General features: G+C 39.8%; 1 protein-coding gene across 2 annotated transcripts in view; it reads left to right on the forward strand.

Annotated features, from left to right (window-relative positions):
* Positions 1 to 22216, forward strand: part of PPP2R5E (protein phosphatase 2 regulatory subunit B'epsilon) — a 156172-nt gene that overhangs the window by 67762 nt on the left and 66194 nt on the right. For both annotated transcript variants that reach the window (XM_040226306.1, XM_040226307.1), the window contains exon 3: positions 14765 to 14961. In XM_040226306.1, the coding sequence (XP_040082240.1) occupies positions 14765 to 14961 (197 nt within the window). The remainder of the gene's footprint in view (positions 1 to 14764; positions 14962 to 22216) is intronic.

Below are 22216 nucleotides of genomic sequence, written 5' to 3' on the forward strand. Positions count from 1 at the left end.
TTTCCATGTGTCAGGCATTGTGTGAAACATTTTATGTATTATTTCATGAAATGCTTGAGCTCTCACTGTGACAAAGCTACTATTCTTAGATTCATTTTGCAAAGGATTTTAAGGTTCAGCAGTGATTTTTAGCAACAGCAGTGTAGCAGCTAAAGTTTATTGAACACCTAAAGTGTTCCAGACATTGTTCTATGTGTTTTTATTTTTATTCACTCACTTAATCCTTAAGTCAATCATATGAGGTAGTTAGTTACTACTCTTAAGCTAGTGGAGGTGATGGAATTCCAGCTGAGCTATTTCTAATCATAAAAGATGATGCCCTTAAAGTGCTGTACTCAATATGCCAGCAAATTTGGAAAACTCAGCAGTGGCTGCAGGACTGGAAAAGGTCAGTTTTCATTCCAATCTCAAAGACGGGCAAGCCAAAGAATGTTTGGCACAATTGCACTCATTTCACATGCTGGCAAGGTTATGCTAAAAATTCTCCAAGCTAGGCTTCAGTAGTACGTGAACTGAGAAATTCCAGATGTTCAATCTGGATTTAGAAAAGGCAGAAGAATCAGAGATCAAATTGCCAACATCTGTTGGATCATAGAAAAAGCAACAGAATTTCAGAAAAGCATCTACTTGTGCTTCATTGACTATGATAAAGCCTTTGACTGTGTGGATCACAACAAACTGTGGAAAATTCTTAAAGAGATGGGAATACCAGATGGAAACATTGTACCTGCCTCTTGAGAAAGCTGTGTGCAGGTCAAGAAATAACAGAACCGAACATGGAACAGTGGACTGATTTAAAATTGGGAAAGGAGAACATCAAGGCTGTATATTGTTAGCCTGCTCATTTGACTTCTGTGCAGAGTACATCAATGTGAAATGCTGGGCTGGATGAATCACAATCTAGCATCAAAATTGCCAGGAGAAATATTAACAACTTCAGATATACAGATGATACTACCCTAGTGACAGAAAGCAAAGAGGAACTAAAGAGCCTCTTGATGAAGGTGAAAGAAGAGAGTGAAAAAGCTGGCTTGAAATGCAGCATTCAGAAAACAAAGATCATGGCATCTGGTCCCATTCAGTTGCATTCAGTTTAGTCACTCAGTCATGTCTGACTCTTTGCGACCCCATGAATCGCAGCACGCCAGGCCTCCCTGTCCATCACCATCTCCTGGAGTTCACTCAGACTCACGTCCATCGAGTTGGTGATGCCATCCAGCCATCTCATCCTCTGTCGTCCCCTTTTCCTTCTGCCCCCAATCCCTCCCAGCATCAGAGTCCCATTACTTCATGGCAAATAGAGGGGTAAACAGTGGAAACAGTGACAGACTTTATTTTCTTGGGCTCCAAAATCACTGCGGCCGGTGACTGCAGCCATGAAATTAAAAGACGCTTGCTTCTTGGAATAAAAGCTATGAGAAACCTTGACAGTGTATTAAAAAACAGAGACATCACTTTGCCGAGAAAGGTCTTTCTGGAAATGCTATGGTTTTTGCCCAGTAGTCATGTATGGATATGAGAGTGGGACCATGAGGAAGGCTGAGCACTGAGGAATTGATGCTTTCGAGCTGTGGTGCTGGAGCAGACTTCTTGAGAGTCCCTTGGAGAGCAAGGATATGAAACCACTCAATCCTAAGGAAATTAACCCTGAATATTCATTGGAAGGACTGATGCTGAAGCTGAAGCGCCAATACTTTGGCCACCTGGTGCAAAGAACCGACTCATTTGAAAAGACCCTGATGCTAAGAAAGATTGAAGGCAGGAGGAGAAGGGGACAGCAGAGGATAAGATGGTTGGATGGCATCATCAACTCTATGGACATGAGTTTGAGCAACCTCTGGGAGATGGGGAAGGCCAGGGAAGCCTGGAGTGCTGCAGTCCATGGGGTTGCAGAGTCAGACACAACTTAGCACCTGAACAATAACCACTCTTACGGGATTCCCCTAGTGGCGCAGCAGTAAAGAATCCACCTGCCAGAGCGGGAGATGCAGGAGGTGCTGATTCGATCTCTGGACGGGAGAGATCTGGAGAAGGAAATGGCAGCCTGCTCCAGTATTTTTGCCTGGGGAGTCCCATGGACAGAGGAGTCTGGTGGGCTACATGCTGTGGGTTTGCAAAAGAGTTGGACATGACTTAGTGACTAAACAATAACAACTATTATGCCCTCATTACTGAGGGAATCGATAGACTGAGTCTCACCTCTGATTCTCTGGCTAGGAAGTGGCAGGGACAGGCTTGGAATCCAGCAGTCTGATTTTGTAGTCCATTGCCTCAACTGTCACCCAAACTGACAAACTGGCAAACGCTCCAAACTGACAAGTGGCAAACAGTGGAGTCTGCTTAGAGCCCAGACCCCTGACTTCAGAGCGTGGAACCTGCAGCATAATCTCAGCCATCTGGTATATTGAATGTAGAAAGTTTCCACTTGTGCTGAAGGAAATCAGCTTAATGTGAAATTGTAAACATCTATGTAATGTTCCTTCAGAATTATAACTGACAGACTTTTGAGATAGTAGACTTAAGTGTCCAGTTTAGTGATATCACTCTTATTAACGCCAGATCTTATGTCTCACATTTGGTCTGCCACCTTAAGTGGAAGATACAATTATAGAATATGTTTCCTAAAAGTCATGTTTAGTATAACTGAAGAGAAAATATTTGTACTACCCAGTGACATTAGCTAAGCCCTAGAGTACTGCATTAGTTGTAGAATGCTGAATTATATTTAGATTCAGTAAAAACACGTGCTTAGAGTTTCATCATTAGCACGCTTATCTTTAGGTTTCAGTGACTCTTCCTACCTTTGGTGACAGATTTTTGTGGCCAGGAAGTCAGTAGCAAAGAAAGGAGTTATGTTGTAAATATCCTTGTTCTAGTTGGTATATCTTACTGTTCAGTGTTTTAAAATGTTTCTCTGCTCTGAAGCTGTTAAGCTTTCCAGATTCATTCTGTGTCTTTATCTTTGTATCACTGTTTTCTAAGTTTCCATTTTGGAATCATGCACTCACAGTTGTATTTATACATACATATGTACATGATACATGAATACATACATGTAAATTCCTGTTTATTGTTTTATACTTGACTACTGTTTTTATGCATAATAGGAAATAAGGTTTCAATTCGCAGTATGGTGTTTCAAATCTGAATTTTGGATTTCCTCAAACCTTATATATACATATATATGGGCTTTACATTTATCTTTAATTTCTATTCATTAAGTAATATCCTTTGTATGAAGTATAGGCACATTCCACAGTTAGTGAGGTGTACTACATGCCATTGCTGGATTTTATTGTCCAGATTATGACTTTAATTATACATACACACTCTTTATTACTCTTGGGATTAGAGGTCATTTCACTGTACTCTCAGTCCTGTGTCACTCTCAGGAGCTTAAGGTCTCATATTTAAAACTCCCAGCTGAGGTTCAGAAATAGCATCTCTAAGCTGGCATTGCAACATTGGATTGATTCTTTTTTCGTATTTTAAATCTTTTTTTTTTTTTTTAAGTTTAATGTTGTCTTTGGTGTCAGCTGTAAGTTGTGAAATAGAGGAAGTGGTGGTTAAATAGCAGACATGGGCTTAATTGATATTAATGTGATGTCTATCTATTTAATTTGTTTTTAACTTCATATCATACCATTAAAATAACTGAGGTTCATCTCATTCTGAACTGATTCCCACTGATGTTAATCCTCAAAACAAATGGAAAGTAGATAGGCCATTTTTTATCCCTTGTAGAAGTAATCCCTAGGGAAGAGGTGGGGGGTGGTGGTGCTCAATTAACTGAATACTTGAAGTAATGCATTTTTTTTTCTTTTGGTGGGGGAGGGCCAGCTGAAGGGTAAGTGCTTGTTGAAAAAAGCTATAATCCCATTAATTTATTTCTTACTTTATAATCATGGAATAAGTGAAAATAGTGTTTTAGAAGATTTTTGTTGCTCATATATTTGAACCTGGCTGAAATTTGGGCATCAACAGTGACTCTTGGACATATCCCGGAAATTTGTTCTATTAGTTACTTTTTATCAGAGTATGATTTTCATGATTTACTCCTTGTCTTAAAATCCAAATATAGAAAAGACAAATTATTGTTATCTTAGGGTTTTAAAGAGACAGCCTTTATTTAATTGAAGTTTGATATTATTAGAATAAAATTTCAAAAATTAATGTTTCTGAAAGTACTTCAGAATGTATTTTGTATATGTTTTTAAAATATTAATGAAGATGAGCCAAAAAAGCAAATGTAAGCCTTTCTATACAGAAAATAGTTTTAATAGGATTTTAAATATTGAATTTATTTGATACTGTATGCTGTAGATACGATGTTTGTGAAGTAAATGGTAACTTTTTAAAAGTGCTTTTGGAAAGGACTGAACAGCCTACAGAACACGTAATTCATTTACTCCTCTCTCCACCCTGTGCAATACATTTTACAGATATGGAGACTAATGCTCAGAAAGTAAGTGGCTTGTCCAGTGTCTCTTATTAAACTGTAAAAGTGTGATTCCACTTCCGAACTGGAAGCCTTATGTGCATGCTTAGTTGTGTCTGACTCTTCGTGACCCCATGGACTGTGGCCTACCAGGCTCCTCTGTCCATGGGATTCTCCAGGCAGGGATACTGGAGTGGGTTGCCATTTCCTACTCCAGGGACTGGACTCAAGGCCAACGGCCTCACTGTGTTTTTCAAGGCCCGACATGATCTCCTATAGCCCCTCATCCCTTACTCTTCTGACCCATCACCCCACTTTCCACTCAGGCTCCAGCCCTGTTTGCCTCTTTGCTGACTGATACTCAGATTCACCTGCACACTCTGCTTCCATGGTGCCCTGGATTTATTATCCCTCTGCTTAGGCAGTTGCCCCTCAGATACTCTCTGATTACCTCATCTTCAAGTATTTGTTCAAAATCCATCTTCCAGGTGGTTCAGACGGTAAATAATCTGCCTGCAATGTGCAAGACCTGGGTTCAGTACCAGGGTTGGAAAGATCTCCTGGAGGAGGGCATGGCAGCCCACTGTAGTATTCTTGCCTGGAGAATCCTATGGACAGAGGAGTCTCAGTTAAGTTGCTCAGTTGTGTCCAACTCTTTGTGACCCCATGGCCTGCAGCATGCCAGGCTTCCCTGTTCATCGGAAAAATCTCCCTGTCCTTTGGAGAGTCCAAACTCCAGGAGCTTGCTCAAACTCATGTCCGTTGAGTCAGTGATGCTATCCAACTATCTCATCCTCTGTGTCTCCTCCTGCCTTCGATCTTTCCCAGCATCAGGGTCTTTTCCAATGAGTCAGTTCTTCGCATCAGGTGGCCAAAGTATTGGAGCTTCACATCAGTCCTTCCAAGGAATATTCAGGGTTGATTTCCTCTAGGATTGAATGGTTTGATCTCGTTGCCGTCCAAGGGACTCTCAAGTGTTCTCCAACACCACAGTTCAAAAGCATCAATTCTTCAGTGCTCAGCTTTCTTTATGGTCCAGCTCTCACATCCATACATGACTACTGGAAAAAACCACGCCTGGTGGGCTACAATCCATGGGGTAGCAAAGAGTTGGACATGACTGAGAAACTAAGCACAGCAGACAGCATCTTTCAGATAAACATTCCACTTAAAATCATACGCTCCAACCCAACAGGCCTCATCCCCCTTGTCCTACATATTCTGCCTGCCTCCAGCATATACCATACAATGTGTTTATTATTTTTAGTTGCAGTTATTTTGTCTCCTCCTTCTAGTATGTAAAGCTCTGTGAGAGAAGGGATTTTTGTCACTTTTCCTCCTTGTGATATCCCTGCAGTGTTTGGACCTCAATGAGTGTTCAGTGAATATTTGGTGAATGAATGCAAAGCCTGTGCCCTTTGCACCAGATCTCCCACTTTTCATTTATTAATGATATACTTGACAAGATTACTAGACTTATGTTTGCTATGAAGCGCATTCCAAATAATACTACTTCATTAGTTTCATGCATTCATCTTCATTTCGAATATTTTTTTCTGTTGTATTTTCCTCTTATCTGTGAAGATGAACCATTCTGTTTGATTTTAAAAGTCAGCCAGATTTTTTTTTCTTTTTTTTTTGAAGAAAGTGTTAGAAAGTGAGACATAATCTTTTTGGATAGTAATGGGGCAGATGGTTCAAAGAACTTAGGTCTTTGTCAAGTAAGCTGCACTTTTTTTTTTTTCTAAATTCATAAATATCGTGTCATTAAAAACCAACCTAGTTTTAAAATTTTATTTATTTCTAGTTTTCTTGAGATATAATTGATGTATAACATTGTGTAAGTTTAATGTGTACGGTATGTTGATTTTCTACACTTATATTTTGCAAAGTGATTACCACCGTGGTGTTAGCTAACACCTCATCTGGTCACATAATTACCGTTTCTTTTTTGTGGTGAGAACATTTAAGATCTGTTCTTTTAGCAACTTTCAAGTATATAATATATCCTTATTTAGTGTTACACCATGCTGTACTTCAGATCCCCAAAACCTGTTTATCTTATAACTAGAAGTTAATATTTTTGACCAGCATCTCTCCATTTCCTCCGCCCCTTCACCTCTGGTAACCACCATTCTAGTTTCTGTTTCTTCGAGTTTGACTTTTTTAGATTTCACATATAAGTGGCAACCTCTAATATGTCTTTTTCTGTCTGACTTATTATACTTGTTCCATTTTAGTTTTAAAATTTGCATTTTGTGACTTGGTATTATTAAAATATTAGGAAATAGTTTATTAAATATATTAAACTTTTCCCTCTTCTCTTCAGTATAATTTTTTCCTAGAGGAATAAAGCTGTAATTTACCTTTGAAAGTAGAAGAAAATAAGATTTGGTTTATAAAGTCAACCGGCATTTATTATGTACCTATCATGTTCCAGAAATTTCTTTTGAGGGGCATTAAAAGAGGAACAAGACACATGATTCATTGGCTTGGGGAAAAAAAGTGGTCCTAATATAATGTGGCAAGTCCTTGAATGGAGTTATATATATATATATATATATAAAGTTTTACAGGGGATTTTTGTTATGGGATTTCGGGACTTCACGGCTGCTATAAAGTGAGATATTCCTATAACTCATGCAGGGTGTATGATTATCTTCTCAGCGTTTACAACCATCTAAATACAATTGAAATTAGTACTGTCATTACAGCTGAGACTGTTATCCACGCTACTAGAGAAATGTTGGAACAAAGAAGTGATGTGGCCCAGAGGTTCCCAAACGCAGACGGCCAGTGGAAGAGTTGTTGCTGGTACTGGGCAAAATGAAAAAACGAGTAGAGGGGAAAGCAGATTGAGAGAGAATACATGACTGGGTGTGCCCACACGTATGCAGATGTGTATGCATCTGTGTGTGCGTGTGTGGAGAATTGCCACCCTCCTTTTTGAGGAAGGATTATTTTTGATTCTAAGTTTGAGCTTTCTCTTCTTTTTCTATCCTTAAAGATCCTTTTATTTTAGGAAATTATAGTGGAAATAAGTGATATCTAGTTATTATTTTAGTGTCTTTTCCTGAAATAAAAGAAAGTCAACCTATTCTTTTTAATAATTTTACTGGTAGAATCTTCAGAGGGAGACACTGTCAGGGATACTGTAGAACATTCTATAATTCTTGCAGCTCTTATTTTATTTTTTTGACATAGCCCAGCATGCTTCAGGAATCCTTTTTATTGAAAAAGCCTTGGTTCCTATTTTCCTAGTCTCATCTCTGCAAATGGTAATGGACTGATAGTAGAGAGACTGTGTTAGTCAGAGGCTGTGGTGCCTTCTATCCTGTGAATAAGTTTGGTGACAGAAACGTAGTTTACATCTGTAACTAGGAATTTTTAAATGTTTTATTTTTCTTGTCCTGACAAGTTACAGTGCATTAGAAGGTCAAGCATGAGGGAGAACTGTGAAAAATTGGAAACATATTTATTAGAAGTTTTGTATGTGTGGGTGCACGTGAGTGTTTCCCACTTATTCTGATTAGAACACTGTTGAAACAATATGGTAGCCCTGAATCCTATGGTTTTGGTGCTGAGGCCACTTTTCTGCATTAGTGGAGACTTCTGGGTATTGCTTATAAACTAGCATGTATATTTGTCAGCTTTGGGGAAAGGATAACTGGAGAGATCCATGAAAGAGTAATAACACATGTTGATTGTCCAAATTTGGAAGAATAATTACTTTATTATTATTTAAAACTTAATCCACCTACCATTGTTCGCTTATGTTAAAGTTTTAAAATGTGTAAATACTTGTAGAAAAGTGTATCAGATTTTCCTTTACTTTTAGATACTTTTCTTAAACAAATACGCAGTCGTGATAGTTCACCCATTGCTCCAGTGGTGGTGGTGGTGAGTTGCTTTCTTTACCCCAGTCATCGTCATTGCTGTTGGTGTGTGCACTGGATTAAGGCTATCTAGGTTTGGATACTACCTATAACCCTTAATAGTGGGTGACATTGGGTAGGTGACTTAGCTGTCTAGGCTCTATTTTTTGTTTTTTTTTTTTTTCATCTGAAAAACTGGGATATTAATAGTGGCCATTCATAAGATATTCTAGGGGTTAAATAGGATAATGTGTGTCAAGAGCTTAGTACAGTGCTTTGCAGTAGTAAATGTTCCTTATCATTGTCATCATTCTTTTAACCTTAAAGTATCAGTACTGGTCTTAACTGCCTTTCAGTTTGTTGTTTAATACTTAACACCTTGGTCTTCTTTTGATACTATTTTTTATTGGTGTAGTAGTTCTGTGTTTTTGAAGCTAAAAAAAAAGTGTGTGCTAATAATCAGCAAAGTGTTTTTCGACTTTCCTAATAGACTGTGAAGAGTTCTGAAAGCAGCCAACTCTACATTCACGTATTTATAGCCAGGGCCAAGAAGGAATACTTGCACTGTTGTAGGTGTTGCCAGGGACCTTTGGTTGAAAACCAAAAGTTTTCACTGTTAGCTTTAAATAAACTGAGGGCAAATTTCAAAGGTGAAAGAGATGAAAGAAGGATTTTAAAGTGATTACTTTAAAAACAGTGGTCTTCGGCTGTGGTCACACATTGAAATCACATGAGACACTTTTATAACATATAAATACCTTGTAGTGGAAGCATCATCAACAGTATACGTTTTTGGAGCCCCTACTTGGAACACAGTAATAAAGTAATTGGTATGGTCAGATACTTAATACTTTTTAGCTCACATCAGTTTCTTATTTACTTATTTATTTGGGACTGTCTTGTGACACCAACATGGTATGCTTGGGTTCAGTTTATAGGACATGAAGCCTACTTTTATTATTTGGTTCATTATAAGGATTTATAGTGGTCTTATGAAATATTGTTGGCTATATCTGATTTTTTTTTCAAGTATCAAAAGCAGTTCCTAATAGAAGCATAGTTCCATGAATAAAATAGTATTTGTTTTAGGTTTGTTTTTGAAGTAGGTATGACAAAAGTGGGGGCTTCCCTGGTGGCTCAGTAGTGAAGAATCTGCCTGCAGTGCAGGAGACCTGGGTTTGATCCCTGGGTTGGGAAGAAACCTGGAGAAGGAAGTGGCTACCCACTCCAGTATTCTTGTCTGGAAGATCCCACGGACAGAGGAACCTGGCAGGCGACAGCTCATGCAGTCACAAAGAGTCGGACGCGACTGAGAGACTGACAGTTACTTTAGGTATTTTACCACATCTGCCAACAAACCACACTTCAGTCTTCAACGCTCAGGCAAGCTCTTCTCAGTGCTGTGAGACTAGTTTTCTGTGAATATATTCTCATATACCCATACAGATACAATTCTGTGACTTTGTTGAAGTTTTGAAGGGTCACGTGTAAGGGACTAATAGCATACTTGGATGGGGATGTGTTTGCCTTAGGGAAAGTTCTAAAGGAGGAGGTGGAGGGATCAGAGCACATTGACATGCTGAGTACTTCCAATTTTTTTGTTGTTGTTTTTCGAGTTGGGGAAATAGATGTAAAAGGGCTAAAGGAGTAATAGCTTAGGGTGTTTTCAGGTGAAAAGCATTGTTAATTTAGAATTTTTTTCCCCAGATCTTTTGAATGGACATAACTGATTATAAATACTATTCATTAGGAGCTCAAACAATGTTACTGCTTAACTTCCAGTACAAACATGACCATTTTATGGAAATATTTATCTACATACATTTAAACAGCTTATGTGTAAATGCATAATCAGCCCACATCTCTTATTTTATTTTATTTTCTAAAAACCAATCTGCTTTCTCCCTGTGATATTGTGGCTAATGAATTTAATGATGTGGGCTTTATTTACTCGGTTGGCATATTTATTTGCAAGTTGCAGTGATTTTCAACAATTTTGTTTAACTGGCGTCCCAGAGTACCAAACCCAAAGGACATTGAGCTCATGTTTCGTTTCTTCTGCCTTTGCTGCTTTCTTCTTTGCAGAGTCCAAAATTGAGACACTCCCTCAGAGAAGATGGGCTGATATTGGGTCCATGATTCTGTGTCCCAGACTTTAGAAGGGGTGGAATAATGGAAGCTCTTGATTAGGGAGGAAAGAGTATTCTTCCATTTATAAACAAATAATAAACATCCATCCCTTGAAATCATAATGAGGGTGAGTAGTGTGTGTGTGTGTGTGTGTGTGTGTGCGCGTGTATTACATGTATAACTAAGTGTGTGTGACACCCGTTGACTATTCTTTAGATATAAGGAGAACCTTTGGCTCTTAATCTGAACTTACATCCTTTCTCTGCTGTTGAATTCTGTGCCTGTTTTCCCAATACTTTGGGGCTTGTAAATTTTAAAATTCTTTGGGTATGAACACCTTGGAGGTGAGAGTAATCATTTCAACTTACTAATGAAAATTGATAGGATGCTGAGAGATGGTGATAGAAAAAAGCATGTGTGAGAAAATGACTAATGCTGAAAGGGAAAGACAAGGACACTGCAGTTAGAAATGCAAGTGTCAAGAAGATTGACCATTTAACTGGTTATTATCTTCTTGGGTAAGGAACATATTCTGGAAATCAGCTTAAATTCTAAGAGTTGTTCCAGAATAGTGGAATCTGACCTTATGAAATCTTATCAAGCTAAGATCATTAGATCAGTTAACTCTTCCTTTCAAACAAATACCAACATTGGATGGATGGGTTGTTGTGCTAATGACCTTCATGGTATTATATAACTGCTTACTGATTCTTCATTATTTATGGTTATGATTTTATGGAATCCCTCTCCTGGTCCTGGGGGTAGGGACAGTCTGTGCAGGACAGAGGTTTCCACGGGAAGAGAGACGACACAAGCATCTACTGCCTGGTGTGCTTTGGGACTCTGCAATGACCCTTAGTTTTTCTAGTTTACATTTATTTTGAAATGTCTATAAATTTTTTTTCTTCATCTAAGTTACTGAATGTTTCGATTTGGGAGGTGGGTAGTTTTGAGTTGTTAAAATCTAGTATTACTGCATGTGGCCAAAATGTACTGCTTGTCTGATTTCTTCTTTTTGTCATTTATGAGGTTTTCTTTATGGCCTAGTACCTGATCCTTTTTTTACACATGTTTCATTAGAAAAGAATGTTTGTATCTGCGTCTGGGATTGGTTCTGTAGACGTTAAACTTAATCACTGGAACCGTCTGCATGACTCCGTGTTTCATCTCAGATCCTGGCTGGTCCCACCGTTTCACACTCTACTCTTATATCCCACTGGAACTAGGGAGGATGAGGGCAAGGGGGGTAGTAGGAGCAGCACCCTGGGGGGTGGGCAGTCTGCGTGCCAAATGAAGAGCCCTAGCTTGGACCGTTGTAAGTTAGGGCATCCTTCAGCACAAATGAAAACACAGTTTTTAAATATTGTTATAATGGGATTGGTTCTTTGAGGACACCATTCCCCTTTTTTCTTTGTCTTGACTCTCCTTTTTTTCTTCAGTCTTGATTATTTAAGTTCTTAAATTTAGAGGAAGGAGGTTATTTTAGAGGAATTTAGTCTGTGATAAAGGATAAACATAGCTTGTTGCTGTATGTGTTAATACTGGGAAATAGGCTAGAGGGGTTCAGCATCATACTTTATATTGAGGGCATGTTGGAAATTAATTGGTTGTTTTCTTTCTGTGTTCTTCCTCTTTTCTCTTTGTGCATACCCTCTCTGTGGAATATGGTATTATTCCCGCATTTCATTGAGTTTGATTGTTGCACAGAGCGAAGAGTTCAGGCTCTGGAGTCAGTTAGCTTGAGTTTGAATCCTTTCTCCACTGCTTATTAGCTCTAAGACTCTGTGGAGGTCACTGAATCTCTTTGTGTCTTGGTTTTCTCATCTATTAAGTGGGAAATAGTACCTATTGCATAGGGTTGTTGTTGGGACTAAGTGAGATATAAAATATGTAAAATGCTTAGAATATTACCCGGTACTTGCATCCAATAGTGGTCAATAAATGTGAGCTATTATCATTATTGTGCAGCTCAATAGCCTGCTTTACATTTGTCTTTGACATTATAGCAATTTGGATTAAAAGAGAATAAATTTCAGTTGTTTAAAATTAAGAAAGAGGACTAAATGTTAACTGCCTGTATTTTTATAAATAGCCAAATGTGAATTATTTGAGTATCATTGCACTGACCACAAAAAATAATCATTGTTAAATGATGATTTGCTTTTTGGAGGAAAAACTGTCATTTATACATGCTTTTATAATTCATATGTGCTGAGTTAAGGAGTTCTCCTTGTACATGGCCTGGTTTTTAAGCTTTATCAAAATTATTGTATCAAAAATAGGATTCATTAAAATTTGTCCTGAAGACTTTAATACATTAATAAGCCTCTTCTTGTTCTCTGTGCAGCGTCAAAACTCCTCTTCCACTCTGAGGTGTGGGATCTGATTTAGAACTTAGAAGACTTCAGTAATTAACCATGATGGTTATGTTCATTTAATTAGCCATTGGTTAAGGATATAGAGTCATGTTGATAAGCAGCCTTGTTTAGTTTTTGTTTGTTTATATAAACACCTGAAGGAGACAGCAATTAAAGAGAATGCTTGGTTTTTCTAATTTAGTCCTTATAAAGCTTAGATGTTTTGAGAGTGATTAAGTTTAGGGGAATAGAATAAGACATCTCATGGCTTAATTCAAATTCTTTGACGTTACTAAGTCAATATGTTAGACTTTTGGGGGGACTTTGGGGAGTGGTGGTGAGAGGGGCAACTGGTTGAGAATACTTTCTAAATATGTAACTTGTTTTTGCTGAGAATAGCAGTGGTGCTGTATACCTTTAAAAATGATCAGCTATTTCTTGTTCCCTTACATCTGGTAGAGAAATGTGATACTTTCAGATACCGTTACGCCTCACCTAAAGTTGACATCAGTTTTGGGGGGAATGATCCATGAGGTCCCAGGTACATGGGCTGGCACTTGGGTTGTGGGTTGTGAGGAGGAGAGGGGGCATGGGAGGAGGAACCAAGTGGATCCTGTGACTAGCAGTCTAGCCCTGTCCACCCTCTGCTGGGGCTGCTGGTGACTGTGTAAGATGGGTGCTGTTAGTCTTCGCATTTACCTCCAGGAATCAGGTGGCCCGTGCTGCGAGGCCATTGTAGTGCATTTCCTGGGAGATTGGCAACTGAGGATGGTTGCAAGTGACTGGACAAACACTGTTCGAGTCCTTCTTGAATCGTACAGAGGAAAGATGAGAGTGTGGTTAGAGACTCGGGTGCTGTGCCTAGCTTCACAACTCTTCATTGTGGAACCTCCATGATTGTCTCTAATTTTCTTTGTGAAAAATGGAGAATAATAATAGTGATGCCACCTGCTTACTTCAGAGTATTCTGAGGATTATGATTTAATCGCCTTGGATGAAGGCAGCAGAAGTTCTCTTGTCATAACATCATTGCCTTTCCAGAGAAGCTCCAGTTTGGTGGAATAAAGTAGTGGAAAGAAGATAGAAGTGGGATGAACTATTTACCATTAGTTGGTGTCTTTCAAGTTCAACTCTGGGTCAGGTTTCCATTCTAGCTGGGGAATTTAGTATAAAATTTCTACATATTTTTTAGCGACACCAAACCAAATGTCTGACCTGCTGTTTGTAGGAAAAGAACAGATGTTTATTCTGAGAACACATTAATGAACATGTTAGTGGTTTTCGCCCCTGTAAGAGAAGAAGGTGGGTCAAGAGGGAGAGCCTAGGAGAGCCTACGTTTAGGTAGAGTTTGCTTGCATTGTCCTATTATGGATGTGCCCTTTTTGAGAGAGTCTATATTGCTTCATTCTGTTGATCTTTTGAGTGTCTTTGACAAGAAAGCTTCACAGATACCAAGCCAAAACAAAACAAAAAATATAAACACTCAACAACAGTTGCCTTAAATACCAAGGATGTCAGCGTGAAATTAAAATGAATCAACTGACATTTCTGCTTTGAAATTTTTTTAGTAAAGTTAATTTAAACCAACAGTGAAAACTTCTGTGTCTACCTTATAATGGAACGTTTGACCTTTTTCAGTGTTTTTGGCTTAAGAGTGTAGACATTGGGATGTTCTTGGTTAAAATTTGCTTCCCCTCTCTAAGGGCTCTGGGATCTTGGTTGGTCTCTGGTGGTGGAATAGCAAACGCTGCCCATTGTGTTGGACCCTGCAGGTTCTGAAGACAAGGTCTCTGCAGTAGTGGCTGTGGTGTCTCCTCCTGCCCATGTGTAACTGTTTTAAAAGAACACTGTTGTCATGCGAATTCTTATTTTTTTGAGCTTGCTTTTGAAGTTAACTTTCACAGAGAATTCCTGTTACCTAGAAATTGATGACAGACTTACACCATTTCCTTTTTTTTTCTTAGACGTTCCATCCTCAGAGCAGCCTGAACTGTTCCTAAAGAAACTTCAGCAGTGCTGTGTCATTTTTGACTTCATGGACACGCTATCTGATCTTAAAATGAAAGAATACAAGCGCTCCACTCTTAATGAACTGGTGGACTACATTACAATAAGCAGAGGCTGTTTGACAGAGCAGACTTACCCTGAAGTAGTTAGAATGGTGAGTTTCTTTTTTTCGCCGCGGACACATGTAAGCACCTTCCATAAGGACGCACAGGTGTATTTACTGCAGAGTCAGGTCACAGGAGGTCACCTCCACAAATGAGAGCCAACCTCCTGAGAGCTAAGCACAAGTAGTCGGCACAATACTAGAATCTGAAGAGCATGATTTCATGAGAATGAAATCCAGAACTTTTCACCTACAACAGTATTGGAGGAATCATTGACTTCAAAATACGAAACCAAGATTGCCAGAGTGTTACTGGATTTCTGGCATTGGGAAAAGAAAAGACACAGGAGAATCAACAAAAGTTTTAGATCTGTGTTCGAAAAATATACAAGCCTGTTGGATGCCTTGATCCCCCCCCCCCCGCCATTCATTGTGGTATATTAGAAATGGCTTTAAACTTAATGAAATTGTGATATGTAGAACCTAGATAAAGCCTCTCTTGGCTTTATAAACTAATCATTCACTTTATAATCTTACATTCAGGAGTGATGTCTTTCATTATTTTTGAACAGCTTCTTGTACTTTGTGTGGTCGTTAAAGTGTTATGAGAAGAAACATTATTAGTATAAGAAATTATGTTCTTATTGTATCAGTAATTATATTAGTTTTTCAAAAGCTGAGCCAAAATACAGTCTGCTGTTAGATTTTTGTGAGAGGGTTGCCTTTCTTGGCCTTCTAGAAGATCTTGGGTCTAGAGAGCACAAGCTATTTGGAGGTGGTGGCGCTGGTCTACTAACTCCTGAAATTATGCTGAAGAGATCTAAGGGGGTTGGTGCATCATTGGGAAGCCCACTGGGGATCTGGCTCACCCTCTGTGTACTGCTGAAAATGTACTTAGTCTTTTTGTGTTACTTGTATCACTCATATTCAACAAATGCAGAAAAGAGACATCTGAGATGGAGTCGTTTTGGTTAAAAATGAATAGTTTTCAGATTTGGGAAGGGACCTCAATTACCACAGCTTGAGGAACTATGACACATATATGAAGGTCATTTCAAAACAGTGTCCAATATAGTCCTCAGATCCATATTGGAGTGTCTATTGCATTTATTAATTTACAGGAATGTAAAACAGTGTTTTGTACATTAACTGTTTACATGTTTACATTGTGGCTCTTGAGCAGTGGTTCTCAACCAGGGGTGATTTTCCCTGCCAGGGCACCTTGGCATTGGAGACATTTTTGGGAGCTGCAATCAGGGTTGGGAGGGGGCTGCTACCAGCATCTAAGGGGTAGAGGCCAAGAATGCTGTTTAACCTCCTAAAATGCACAGGACAGCCCCCATAACAAAGAATTATCTGGCCTCAAATGTCAGTAATGCCACTGGTGAGAAACCTTGGCTCTAGAGTTGACCTGTTCTCCAGCCCTCTTACCCTGATACTAGGATCTTCTTTAGTCCACCTGCTTCTTCAGAGCAGAGTCCCTTGGTTTTAACCTACCTGTGTTCTCAGCCAACAGAGTTATCCACTGTTTATAACGTTCTTCTGCATCTTTCCATGGATAGTCTGTGAATACTGAAGCATATCCAAGCCTATATGTATAAATATTATCTTTTGTAAACACACAAATGGTAGCACACTATACACACTCTCTGTATCTTGCTTTCTTCGCTTATGTAAGTACATCAGTGCATACCAGCCTGCCTCATTCATTTTTATAGCTGCATTTCATTGTGTGGATGTGCCATAATGTATTTAACCATAACTCCATGAATATCTTTGTACGCATATCCGTTTGCCCTTGTGTGAGAACATCTATGTATTTGTGGATTTGTTCTCTAATAGCCTGTCTTTTCCCCTCTTCCTGGACTTTTGTGAATTCCCTGGCCCCCTGCCTCTAATACTGGTTCCCCATGCTTGCTTTCAAGAGCTGGCTTAAAGTGCTACCACTGGTTCCTGAAAAGTCCAGTGTTTTCTCCTTCCTTCAGTTCTACTACTTCTTGACAACCCAGCCTTTAGAATTTGTTCATTGGCTGCTCTTTAATCCTTTCAAACATTTATTTGATTTTTCTATTTAGATTATAAGTACTTGTAGGCGTCCCTGGCCTCTGGACCACAGGCTGGTACCTCCTGTTAGATCAGCGGCAGCATTAGATTAGAAATAAAGTGCACAATAAATGTAATGTAAGTGAATCATCTTGAAACAGTCCCCCCCGCCCCTTCTAGTCATGGAAAAATAGTTTTCCGTGAAACTGGTCCCTGGCCATAAAGATTGGGGACTGCTGAGTACTCCTAAGCAGGAACTATGTCAGGAACATCCCTGTGACCTCTGTAATATCCTAGTCCAGGCCTACCTGGAGATTGTTGAATGAGTGAATGAAAGCATATTCCCTCTTAAAATATGGGCATTTCACGCTCTCAAATTATGATGAAGATATTGGATTTATTGGGTTATATCCAGTTTTAAACCCAGTATGTAGCATAATTAAAAAATTCATTCATTCCTGTGAATCATCTTGGTCCTAAAGCAGCTTGAGTCTCAAAGGAGAGACCATTTTCTCTTCTCTTTTACCATCCATCTGTGCCGTGCCACCCGCCCCCACCACCACCACAACCCTCAAACCTCAACAAAAAAATAAAAAAAAAAAAAATGACTCCTGTCATTTGCTTCTGAATGTATACCTTAAAACGTACTTAAGTCCTATTTTAGGAAGTATTGAATCTGTAGTATGTCTGCTATTCTAGGGCGTTAGATAATTGACTTTCTAGATGATAGTTTAGGGTTCTTGCAGGTGTAATTTATTTTTCACATCTTGTGATTTGTGAAATTGCTACTAATTTTACATGATTCTTAGTCTGGGATTTACAGAGAAGGAAGTAGTATGGTAGAGTAGAAAGAGAAAGGGTTTTGAAACCACACAAACTTGAGTTCAAATGCCAGCTCTTGGCTCACTTACTTGCTCCATCACCTTGGACCGAGCCCTCCATCTCTAATGTCCTCGGTTTACATAAGGTGCTAAGAGATGGGTAGGATGGAGGGAAGAGTGGCTACAGTCCCTCCCACCATGCTCCATAAATAGTCCACTAAGGAAAATTGTTATGCTTTGTTTGTACATCAAGGTTCTCACCACCTCAGATACACATACAATCTAGTAAACAGGGATTTACCTCTGTAAGAAGGGTTGGAACTAAGTCCCTTCTTATCTTCTATTCCCTTCCATTTTGCCACCTGTGAGCCCCTCGTATGTAGAAATCCTGGTGCTGTTACTGCTTATTCTCGTCATCTGTATTTTACCTGCCTTTTGGTTATTTTGTGAGGATTGGAGATGACATATGTGAAGCTCTTGGTATAATTCCTAAAGGGCTTCCCCAGTGGCTCAATGGTAAAGAATCCACGTCCACTGTAGGAGACGGGGTTTCATCCCTGGATTGGAAAGGTCCCTGGAGAAGGACATGGCAACCCACTCCAGTATTCGTGCCTGGGAAATCCCATGGACAGAGGAGCCTGGTGGGCTGCAGTCCATGGGGTTGCAAAGAGTCAAACATGACTTACTGACTGAACAACAATAGTCCCTAACACACGGCCAGCGTTTAGTCAGTAATACTATTACTATACTTGGGTGGTTTCATTATTAGGCACTTGACTTTATAAGCATTGGAGGAGCCCAGAGTTCCTGTTTGCTCTATTGGCTAGATGTGTTCTATCCCACTGCCTCTGGTCCTCAGATTCTCTCATTCCAGTCCTGCCTGTTGAATAGTCACTGTCCCCACCTGTTCCTCTTTCTTATTACTGTAGAATGAAATTGCTTCAGTAGGATTAATGAGAGAAATGGTGGTACTTTTAATGAAATATCAGTGAAGTTGATAGCTGGGTTTTACAAACGAGTGTGACTGATGACTTAAGATAGCGTGTTCTGTGTGGTCAGCAATATCACCAAAGCCTGATGGGACTGATTCCTGTTTCGGTAAGAAAAGAGTGGCAGATGCAAGTGATCTAGGAGTTGGGGAACCCATTTCTAACATTTAAATAAAGCCTAAAGACTGTTAGAATTAAGAAAGAAAAATGACTCTTTATGTGTAAACAAAACAATGTAGCACGTAACTCGAATAGCCCCAGATAAAGTAGAAGCCACTGTCCTCATTTCTTATCTTCCACTTAACTACTGTGAGACTTGGGTAAGCTCCTCTCAGCCCCATTTCTCCCCTTGTAAATGAAGGGAGTTGGTGGTGGTCTCTCATGTCCGTCCAACTCCAAAAACCACCAACACATTTTAAGAAATTTAGAATGGATCCTGCCATCCTTAAAGTTTACCGAATATTGTCCAAAGTAGTTGCTTCTATTCTGTCAGTGGTTTCTTCCATGTGTTTCTTTCTCATGGGGTCATATCTGATGGAGAAACGAGAACCAGGACTGTTAGTTCCTTAGGCTTTGGCACATATTGCCTTGTATCATTTCAAGTGTCAGGCTTTTGTCCTTGAGGCAGTGTTTTTACCACATTTATGCTCATTTTTTTTTTTTCTGATTCTGTTACCATGCATCCATTTGAGAAATTTCTTAGCATTTCTCGCTCTCTCAAAGGGTTGGACATGACTTGCCCACTGAACAATAAGTAATCTTGGGTTAATTTTTTTATCCAGACTTAAACTCTGTCTTTTATACTCTTTATATTCACACATCTTCCTTTTCAAAACCATCTCTGGGAAATAGTTCAAATATGAGAGGGAATCTTATGGGTGAAGGCATTGTTTTAATTAGCCCCAGGTAATATTTGTTGAGTGGCTTAGAGCCACACCTTCACATTTTAATGATCAGTCTGGTAGAAAGGGCACCCATGTGAGCAAATAATATGTCATCCATGTATTAATAGAAGTTTGTAGAAGGCAACAAAGGAGCAGAGAGAAAGGGGGAAGGTAGGAAGGTCAGGGATGGCTTTACAAAGTGAGGAAAGCCCGACTATCGAAAACAGTGAAACACATATTTTCCAGTGGTTGAAATAATGTTGAAATGAAAAAGAGAATTACACGATACAAAGGCATTCCCAAACCACACGATATAGTCAGAGGAACACAAGCAGTGCTGTGTTGTTGTAGCGTTGTGTGTGTGTGGGGGGGAGTGGGGAGTGAGAAGAGGTGAATGGTGGCAGTTGAAGATGTAGGTGTGGACCAGAAGGACCTGAAAGAACCTCTGGTTTATCTACAGACAGTAGGTAACCACTGAAAAGTCATGAACAGGGGAGTGATACAGTCAGTTTTGTATTGTAGTGGCAGTGGGCCAGGTGGATTGGAGAGAAGGCAGAGAAGAATTGATTAGGGGCTTGTTGTATTAGAGAAGTTTTAGAGGTCCTGAACTAAGGACAGGGAGGAAGTAGAGAAGGGGAGGAAAGTTCAGTTCGGTTGCTCAGTCATCTCCGACTCTTTGCGATCCCATGGATTGCAGCAGGCCAGGCCTCCCTGTCCATCACCAATTCCCGGAGTTTACTCAAGCTCATGTCCGTTGAGTCAGTGATGTCATTCAACCATCTCATCCTCTGTTCCCTTCTCCTCCCGTCTTCAATCTTTCCCAGCATCATGGTCTTTTCAAATGAGTCAGTTCTTTGCATCAGGTGGCCAAAGTATTGGAGTTTCAGCTTCAACATCAGTCCTTCCAGTGAATATTCAGGACTGATTTCCTTTAGGATGGACTGGTTTGATCCCCTTGCAGTCTAAGGGACTCTTAAGAGTCTTCTCCAACACCACAGTTCAAAAGCATCAATTCTTCGGCGCTCAGCTTTCTTTATAGTCCATCTCTCACATCCATACATAACTACTGGAAAAACCATAGCCTTAACTAGACGAACCTTTGTTGACAAAGTAATGCTCTTTAATATGCTGTATAGGTTGGTCATAACTTTTCTTCCAAGGAGCAAGCATCTTTTAATTTCAAGGCTGCAGTCACCATCTGCAGTGATTTGGGAGCCCCCCAAAAATAGTCTGTCAGTGTTTCCACTGTTTCCCCATCTATTTCCCATGTAGTGATGGGACCAGATGCCATGGTCTTAGTTTTCTGAATGTTGAGCTTTAAGCCAACTTTTTCACTCTTCTCTTTCACTTTCATCAAGCAGGGGAGGCAAGGATGGCATTTAAAAGTCATAATGGTCCAGTGGTTAATAATCTGCCTTCCAGTGCTGAAGACATGGGTTTGGTCCCTGGTTGGGGAACTAAGGTCTCGTATGCTGCAGGGCAGCTAAGCCCATGCACTGCAACTAGCGAGCCAGTGTGCTGCAACTGTAGAAGCCCACCCACTGCTGCAGCGACCGAGCCTGTGTGCTCTAGAACCTGTTCTGCACAATAGAAGTCCATGCGCTTCAGTGAAGCCCCAGTGCAGGTGCACACCGCCCTCATTATGAGGTATAACTGAAGCCACTTAGGGTTTACATTGATGTTTAGAGAGAGAGAAGGGAGTCTCGGATAGCTTTGGAAAACAGGTAGTCTATGGAGCTGCTATTTGAGAAAGGTACAGCAGGATTAGCAGCAGGTTTTAGATGGAAGCTGAGTTGAGTTTTGATATATTATCTTTGAGGTTACAGGAGTCGTTGATGGGAAGGTTAGAGATGGTTATTCATAATTATCAGCATGAGCGTAGGGCAGGGGAGAAAAAGAACAATGCTGGGACCCCAGGTAATAGCAGAGAATCACGGTGCTTCGGTGCAGTGGTTCAGGGGGAGGTAGTGGGTTGTATGTGAAGTGTCAGGAAGTTGAAGTGATGGCTGTGGATAATGATTGCACACACAGCAGTGGAATCTTGGGTGTACTATCCTCATTAGAGTAAAAATCCTATCCCTTCTTTCCTGAGTGAAGGTTTTATCGCATTGGTCATTTATTGTTATTATTTTCATATTTTCTCTCTATATCTTGGCTTTTCTTGATTTTAGAGTCTGCTCCACTTCTGCCTCATTTTGGTTAAATATCTATCTCAAATTATGGAATACATGGTTTGCCAAAGTGAATGTAATTTTAAGATAAAATACAACATTTTCTTCTACTTGAGTCCTTTCTATTGTTTCTTGTCCACACATTCGGTTTGTTTTGCCCACTCTCAAATTATGCCCTGTTACTTAGTTATCTAAGTGTTTTATCTTTTCTTTGGCCTACTGGGTCTTCGTTGCTGCGGTGGGCTTTGTCTAGTTGTGACCAGTAGGGACTACTCTTGTTGTGATGCCTGGGCATCTCATTGTGGAAGCTTCTCTTGTTGGAGAGCATGGACTCTGGGTCGTACGGGCTTCAGTTGCAGCACGTGGGCTCGTAGCTGTGACTCTTGGGCTTTAGAGCA

Source organism: Oryx dammah, unplaced genomic scaffold (assembly GCF_014754425.2).
Source record: "Oryx dammah isolate SB20612 unplaced genomic scaffold, SCBI_Odam_1.1 HiC_scaffold_26, whole genome shotgun sequence".
Classification (NCBI taxonomy): domain Eukaryota; kingdom Metazoa; phylum Chordata; class Mammalia; order Artiodactyla; family Bovidae; genus Oryx; species Oryx dammah.